Raw genomic sequence first — 8606 nt, forward strand, 5'->3', positions numbered from 1 at the left:
TGAGAGTTATGTCAATGTAACTATCAACTTGAGTGTCCCTCACAGAGGACACCTCAAATCATTGAGTGTCTCTTTCATTGTGTCAATTTTCACCTCGAGCTCCATTTTTCTCTTTGCATTTAGATCACACCTCTGTGATAAAGTTTGCAGTTCATTGATAGCATCATGCAGCTTCTATCGTATCGCCACAACAATTGGGTTGACCTTCACATTGCTTGCTTGCAATACCGTTGAGGCTTCTAGCTCCTGTTGTGAATTTTTGAGATCCTTTTAAGCATCATGCAATTGTGTTCTCAGATGAAGGAAAATTTTTGTGATGCGTTGTCTTGCAGCTCCGCTGCCATGATGAGAAAAAGAGCAGAGAAATGCAAGCTAAGCTTCTTTGAAGCCTACACATTTACTGAGCAGTGATCAGGGCTTGATAACAGGCCAAGTTTAATGATTAATGTATGCTAGATGCGGCTTAAAAGAGCCAAAAGATTCCTTAATGATGCCAAAAATGATTCTTCTTGAAGTGAACACAAATAGGAGATTATGATCTAGAACTGCAGTGCTTGAAGTGCTCTACCGGTCTGTCTTAACGGCTCGTTGATTGGAGCTACAAGGAGGAAGTTATGGCAGTTTGAAGTTCAAGTCGATTGCAGATCCGTACCGGATTGGGCAACTGCAACTGATGTGACATAAATGAAATGAATGCACGGGCATGAAGTGCTCATTTTCTGGAGCTCGTCGGTCTTTTCAGATCAGTGATCGGAGTCTCGTCGCCAAGATATTGGCCGTTTAAGATTCACCGGGGGCCGTTCCATACCGGTCTGGTCGGCTTGGTTGGTGTCTCACCTGGGAGTTTTTGTCTTACGTCCAGGTTTTAGAATGCCATTATTACTGCACATATGCAACATGGGGATGATAGAGATGCCATACAGCTTTATGAGATTATGCATAATGAAGGGTTATACCAAACAAAGTTACTTTTACAAGCGTTCTTTCAGCTTGCGCAAATGTCGGAGCTGTAACAAAAGGTGCTCAGTTGCATGCTCAATTCATAGGTACAGGTTCAAAGCTAAATGTGATTATGGTCACCTTGCTCGTGAATATGTATAGTAAGTGTGGTCGAGTATTAGCTGCAAGGCTTTTGTTTGATAGCATTGTTAAAGAGGATGCTATCATTTGGAATGGTATCTGGATACTCTCAGAATGGAAATGGTAATGAGGCCCCTGACATTTTGAGCAAATGGGAAGAGAGAATGTGAGGCCGCCCAATGCCACAACCTTGGCCGCCCAAAAGAAGAATTAAGGGCTTAGTGTGTGGATGGGGAAAGAAAAACAAAGAAGAAGCCTTCATGGCGGGCAGATGACGGGGGGCAGAGCGCAGGGGGAGAGGGAAACTCGCGCCGGCAACAGCGAGCATCGGGCGATGTCGAGCAAGAAGGAGAAAGGCATAACTCGGTAGCGCGCACACATTCGGTCCAAGATGCAGCGAAATCTGCGCTGGTCCGGATTTGACCTGCCACGTCATGGAGATGGTTCCCATGCCACGTTGATAGCCGGCTTTTGGAAAATAAAAGAAAAAAAAAAACTCATTTCACCCCCCCCCCCCCCCCCCCCCCCCCCACTCTCAGTACCCCCCCCACCGTAACTCATCTTTCCCTTCCCCGCCCCACGGGCATCAGATAAAACTCTTGCACTCTCTCCCCCCCATTTTCTTTACATACCATCCTCCCCCTCCTTCCCCCCCCCCCCCCCCCCCGATTTACCCTCCCCGGCAAGGCAGAAATTAAGAAGAAACCCCCCCAACCCCTCTCTCGTGCTCCCTCGGTGTGAGCCGCGTGAGACCACCCCCCCCCCCCCCCCCCCCCCCCCCCCCCCTCCTTACACTCACCCCCCCTCTCCCATTACCCTTTACCCTCTAACCCCCTATCCTACCCCTCCCCCCCCCCCCCCCCCTCTTCGGCCCGCCAATATTCCCTCCACCGACCCCCCCCCCCCCCTCCCTCTTCCCCACCCTCCTTCGGCCTCATTCCCTCCCCCCCCGGCCCGCGGATATATTTCCCCCCCCATTGACTTAGTTGTCCTTCGTCCTTAAGCCCATGCAAGACGGACCACCCTCCCCCTCTCCCTCTTACCCATACAAACCCATGCCCCCCATACCCCCTCTCTCCCTCACTCTCCTCACACTCTCTCTCTATCCCTTATCCCCTCACCCTCCCTCTCTCCCTCTCACGCCTTGCGGCAGCACGCCAACTCTCTCTCTTTCTCATCCGGATGCCGCCATCACAAATCTCTCTCTCTCTCTCTCTCTCTCTCTCTCTCTCTCTCTCTCTCTCTCTCTCTCTCTCTCTCTCTCTCTCTCTCCCCTCTCTCTCTCTCTCTCTCTCTCTCTCTCTCTCTCTCTCGCCTTGCGGCAGCAGCCACACACATACACACACACTCACGCACACACACACACACCCCACCACACCTTCCCCCACCTCTCCTCTCTCTCCCATGCGCAGTCCGCAGCATACCACTCACTCACACACACTCTCTCGTGCGCAGTCCGCAGCATACCACACACCCACACACACTCGCCTTGCGGCAGCAGTTGAAACACACACACACACACACTCACCCACACACACACACCCACCACACTCCTACCCCCTCTCCTTCCGCCATGCGCAAACAGTCCGCCATCCGCCACAGGAAAAAAAGAGAGAAAAAATATATAAATTATACATATATATATATATATATATATATACATTATATAACCCCCCCCCCTTTCCCGTGTTCCCACGCACGCATGCGCACATACATATACATATACGCACTCACCTACGAAAAAAAGATATACACACACACATGCTCCCACACATACATACATACACACATGCATAAACGCCTATGACATCGACAAACGGAAGAAAAAGGATCCAAAGCACGCGCCGCCAACGACAAAAATAGAAAATGCGCCGAAGGCATGCCCCGGCCGACTCTGAAAAGAAGTACGCTTGACACCAACGCATCGGCAGCTCGCCATTCTCCGGCTACACGCAACCTCGATGCCATCTCAGTAATTTTAGGTTATTTTACCATTATCTTTAGTTTTCACCCAAGCCATTGTAAATTTCCCTTTTGTAAATATCCTCTCTCTAAGTGACGATAACAAAGGCCCACCTAGAGATTCCCATCTTTTAATAACCATCCCCAAAACAAAGCAAGGGTCAACCACTCCGGGCCCACCACTTGCTTTGTCTCCCCGATTAAGATTACCCTAAGCACACTGGGATTACCATAATCCAAGCAGCCAACACCTATAAATTGGCACTGAGAGGTCACTATCGGGGGGGGGGGGGGGGGGGCAACTTATGTGGAACCAAGCATTGGGTAGAGTGTAGTAGGAGGGATTGACACCATCACCATCACGGGGAGAGGGTTTAGGGTCTTGTGTGTTGGGTTTGCCTTGGAAATTGCACCATGCGAAGGGACTCACACCCATCTCTCGACTCCAATGGTCGATGCACACACGTATGCACGCTCTTGGCAATGAACATTTGCAGTCATTGAGTCGCCCTAGAGAACGCACCAAGTAGGTTTCACCATCTCTTCCCCCTACCTCTCTACCACCATGGCATGCCACCTTGTAAATATTGCAGAAATAATTCACCCTCACACCCCCGAGGTTGTTTTCATCAATTGCGAGTGTTCTCTCTCTCTCTCTCTCTCTCTCTCTCTCTCTCTCTCTCTCTCTCTCTCTCTCTCTCTCTCTCTCTCTCTCTCTCTCTCTCTCTCTCTCTCTCTCTCTCTGTGTGTGTGTGTGTGTGTGTGTGTGTGTGTGTGTGTGTGTGTGTGTGTGTGTGTATGTAGGCTTGCGGTGTTCATATCATCGTGGGCTTTGCGTCCTAGCCGCTCAAAGCTAGGTGGTGCCCCTGTTCGCTTTACCGTGGCAGGCTCAAGGCGAGCCATTCGGTCCCCGGCGTTTTAGAGGCCGTCGGGGTTCGGGGTCCGCTTTGCGTCCGTCAACGTCAATGACGCCGGCGCCATTGCAAAAAGAGGGCACACACTATTAATAGCGGGATGTCTTGGCATGAGGGTATTGCAAGCCAACGAGTGAAGGGTGTATTGCAAGTTAACGAGGGCTATCAAAGAGAGGGGAAGGCTCTCGACCTCAAAGGGGGCCTTGCCATCCCTCTCGTTCTCTCTCTCATATTGAAGGGCGAAGACCTCGAGGGCACAAAGCCAAGGAGGAGGTAAGCTCGAGCTTGGCGAGGACCGAAGCAAGGCTCAAAGAAAGACTCGAAGGAAGGCTCTCGAAGTAGAGCTCTGATGACCGAGCAAGGCTATCTCTCTCTCTCTCTGTCTCTCTCTCTCTCTCGATCTCCAATCCAACCAAAAAAAGGCGTGCTCTCTCCGAGCAAGGAAAGCAAAGGAAAGGAAGGGGCAAACTCCTTCTATAGGAAATCTCTCTCGCTAGTTCTCGAAGCCAATGGGAAGCAATAGAGCTTGATCAAGCCAAGGAAAAAGGGCATTCCGAGCAAAGTCGATAAAACAAGAAACCAAGATCGGAGCAAGCCAAGGCAAGAAAGACAGAACGAGGGGCAAAGCAAAAATGAAGTCTCTCTCTCATCGAGCATAAGATGAGCGGCCATGATCAAGAAGGCAAGGAGAAAATGAGGTTAAGTGAGGAAAAGGAGCACTGCAGAAAGCTCTTGACTGCTATCTAAGCAGGGAAAGACCAACATAGAAAGATAAAGTTTACAGAACCTAAGGTCAGTTGAGGCAGATTAAGCGACAGGAGAAAATTTCCATCAATGTCATCAGCAAATGTTTGATTAGTCATTTTGTTAAGTCCGGTGACGTTAACGGCCCGATTAATTCTGTAAAACGGGAGCTTAAACTCCTAGTTAGCAGATGATCCAAGTGACGGTGCTGTTATTAGCCCGCCTTGGCTAAAGATTAAGTTGTACTCAAACATATTAATCAATTAATTGATGATTACGGCGATTACCAGAGTCAGTTGCATCAATTGTTCTTGTTCTTTCTCTTTCTCACCTCCCACAGCCAGAGGCCCAGCGCCTGCCCGGCTCACGTAGCGAACACATATCCCCCGACATCTTTGGTGAACGCGACGCAAAACGAGCCGGGGTGGGAGATGCAGATGGAGATTCCAGCGGAGATGAAGAAATTATTTGAAGAATTTATCACACATGTTTCTAATGGAAAATCAGGAGTTCCAGATTTTTCCAAGATGATGCAAAAGATGCAAGGATCATTGCATGAAGTAGAATCCGTGAAGAAAAAGAAGCAGATAAGAAGCTTTAAATGCAGCATTGGATGCAGTGTGCGATGAAAGATGAATGTTTGATGGTGAATATGATCCAAACGGCTACCTAGAGTATTACGAGCAAGAAATGAAGCATGAAAGAGTGCCAGAAGTTCAAATGATTGCAGAGTTTGACCAGCTTGTGTGTGACGATATTAAGGAGCAAGTTCAAGTTATTGCAAGAACATATGCAGATAATTGGGATGCTTTTGCAAAAGCAATTTTACAGGGGATCTCAGTGAATAAAGACCTGGAGCTTCAAAAAATTCAAAGCAGACAAGATGAGGATCCATTTTTCTTAATGCAAAAAGCATATCATACAGGTGATCAATATTCTATCCGAGCTAAGTTAGAATCTGTTATTGATGCATGTCTTCTGGAAGACAAGACATTATTGCATGCAGATGATGATTTCATCGTAGATACTGTTTATGCTTGATTGGGATTGTCTTCTTTATTCCAAAGCAGATATGACTCTATGGATGCTAAGCATGCAGTCATATCCTCTCAAAGTGACATAAATGAGAAAGCAGGTTTCTCAGAGCCAGAACATGGTTTGCATACAAGCATAGTTGCTAGCAGTGATCAAGAAACATGTTTGTCAGAGTCAATATGTGATGTGGATGCCCATTTGGAGTGCTCTTTGGGTATAGAACATGAAGAGAATGCTTATGCAACATTACATGCAAAAGAAATTGTTTTGGATGATGCTATACAAGAGGGTTTCATGTCTATGGCTGCATTGCAGGACACTGGTGATGATGTAGATGTATTTGATGCTCAACCATATGTATTTGATGTGAATCAAGACAAAGATTATGATTATGGAGATGCATATTCAGAGGGGGTGATGGATGATAATCAGTTTATGACTTCTACGGGTTACAGGGTTTGCTATGATGATGCTATGGAAAAAGAAATTGATGCTATCTTTGTAATGCATGCTGAGACTTGTGCTATTGAAGTGGAAAGATATTTGAATGGGAGTGTGAAGCTGCCAGAACAATTCGTACCTATGTATGCAACAAGCCATGAGGTTTCTTGTGATAATACTCACAAACTAGGTGGTTCTTCCAAGGAGGAAGATATGGAGCTTATGGATCTGCTTGATGATGTGTTAGAGGAATTTCGAGCTCCTTGTGACAAAAGTAGTGAAGAACATCCTGCAACATATGATGAAGAGCTTATGTTTCTTTTGGATGAGGCTCTAGAGGAGTTTGTGCCTACTAGAGAAGGCAGCCATGCAGCATTTGTGGTATCAAATGAAGTGATGGCATTCAATGACTCACAAATGCACACTGATATTTTGGAAACCATAGTGACTGAATTGACTTTGCCTCTGGGTTCTGCTAGGATGGAAATTTGGGACTTTTTGTTCCTATGCTATGAGAAAGTTTGTGGAGATGCAATATACTTGAAATATGATCATCCTCTACCTTATGACCCAGGAGGTTATCATGCTAGCTATGATTGCTGTCAGTTACTTTATATTCCATATGATCTTGGAGGATGGTACAAATTTTTTAAAGGAATGCTCACAATTGGGCAAATGATTAGTTTCCCGTTTGATCCCAGGGGCTAATAAAGTGCAAAGTTCCAGATTTGAAGAGTACCAGCTATCTCTTGCAGCAGATTGCATGGTACAAGGTTTTGTTTTCTAGATTATGCTAAGTCAGAATAGTTTTGGTTATGCATTCAATAAGATTACATGGCTGGCTTCCAGTTGACTTCTTTGGATAATTGATGAAGTATCTTCACATCTATTGAGTTGGTTCTGCTAACAAAACTTGAAGTAAACGACTTGACGGCCATTCCATGTGCAGACAAAGTAAGGCATACTTGAGCTTGACAGGGTTCCTTAAAGAGAGCTTAATGGTCAAGCCGTGTGAATCATTAACTGGAGCACTTGAGTCTGGCGGGGTTCACTAAACAGATTATCCATAATTGAATGCTTTGAAGATACGGCAGATATAGTTCAGAGATTTTTGATGGGTAGCTACCTAATGGTTAAGCTAGAACATTGATGATAGGGTATAAGTCTTATTTCATTTTTCATATAGTTATGTGAGTCTAATGATGGGTAAGGAGCTTCAAGTACCTAAAGCAGATGCAGATTGAAGTGCTGTTGGCACAGACCGGAGGTTGTGTAGGTTCAGAGGGGGTGAATGTCGTGCAGCTCCGCTGCCATGATGAGAAAAAGAGCAGAGAAATGCAAGCTAAGCTTCTTTGAAGCCTACACATTTACTGAGCAGTGATCAGGGCTTGATAACAGGCCAAGTTTAATGATTAATGTATGCTAGATGTGGCTTAAAAGAGCCAAAATATGCCTTAATGATGCCAAAAATGATTATGCTTGCAGTGAACACAGATGAGAGATTATGATCTAGAAGTGCAGTGCTTGAAGTCCTCTACCGGCCTGTCTTTACAGCTCGTCGATTGGAGCTACGGTGAAGAAGTTATGGCAGTTTAAAGTTTGAGTCGATTGCAAATCCGTACCGGATTGGGCAACTGCAGCTAAGGTGACAGAGATGAAATGAATGCATGGGCCTGAAGTGCTCTACTTCTGGAGCACGTTGGTCTTTTCAGATTGGTGATTGGAGTTCCGGTCTCCAAGATATTGGTCGATAAAGATTCACTGGGGGTCGGTTCCGTACCACTCTGGTCGGCTCGTACGGAGTGCCATCTGGGAGATTTTGGCTCTCGCTCGGGATTTGGAGTGCAGCAAAGTAAGTGACTCGAGGACAATCTTGTCCAAAATCATTAGGAAAAGTTTGGACTAAAAAATGGGCATTGTAAGAATCGTTGATGTGGCATAGCTTTCAAAAAGTGGGGATCGGTAAATTTTTTGCAAATAAGATCCAAACTTGTCGGAGGTTGGATATTTAGAATCTACTCTTCAAATGCTATCTATTGATATATAGCATGCATGTATCGGACATTGCCTTCATGTAGATCTAGAAAAAGGTGATTTTTGATTACCGTAACAATAACAAAACCTGGCTAATTGAAAAAAAATGGCATAACTTTCATAGAAGTCATCCAAACTTTTCGGACCTTGGCTCTTTAGAATCCATTTTTCAAGAACTTTCCAATGATAGGTCATATCATGGGGTTCTAAGCAATATTTAGAGGGGTCTACCGGGTTGCTTTCTTTTGTACAACTTTGATGATGTGGCACTCTTAAAAGGCCCAAAAATGAGTTCAAAATTTTCCTAATGATTATCTCCTGCAGTGCATTGATAGCAGCTACATGTATGTCAAATGTGGTGTACGTCTCATTAAGTATAAAAAGTGCTTGAAGAGC

The 8606-nt window shown here is 45.7% G+C and overlaps 1 protein-coding gene across 1 annotated transcript; it reads left to right on the forward strand.

Moving 5' to 3' along the window:
• The first annotated feature begins 5780 nt into the window (after window positions 1–5780).
• On the forward strand, window positions 5781–6884 carry LOC147464190 (uncharacterized). The gene is made up of 2 exons (XM_086498273.1): window positions 5781–6183; window positions 6268–6884. Exons 1-2 carry the CDS (start codon window positions 5781–5783, stop codon window positions 6882–6884), a joined length of 1020 nt encoding a protein of 339 aa, XP_086354399.1.
• The last annotated feature ends 1722 nt before the right edge of the window (window positions 6885–8606 follow it).

Source organism: Adiantum capillus-veneris, chromosome 2 (assembly GCF_014529385.1).
Source record: "Adiantum capillus-veneris isolate H3 chromosome 2, ASM1452938v2, whole genome shotgun sequence".
Classification (NCBI taxonomy): Eukaryota; Viridiplantae; Streptophyta; class Polypodiopsida; order Polypodiales; family Pteridaceae; genus Adiantum; species Adiantum capillus-veneris.

Excerpts from the sequence above, each read along its gene's own strand:
- LOC147464190 (XM_086498273.1), top strand. The coding sequence starts at position 5,781 with ATGGATGCTAAGCATGCAGTCATATCCTCTCAAAGTGACATAAATGAG. Across the intron at positions 6,184-6,267 it reads TCAGTTTATGACTTCTACGG|TGGAAAGATATTTGAATGGG; the intron begins GTTACAGGGTTT and ends GTGCTATTGAAG.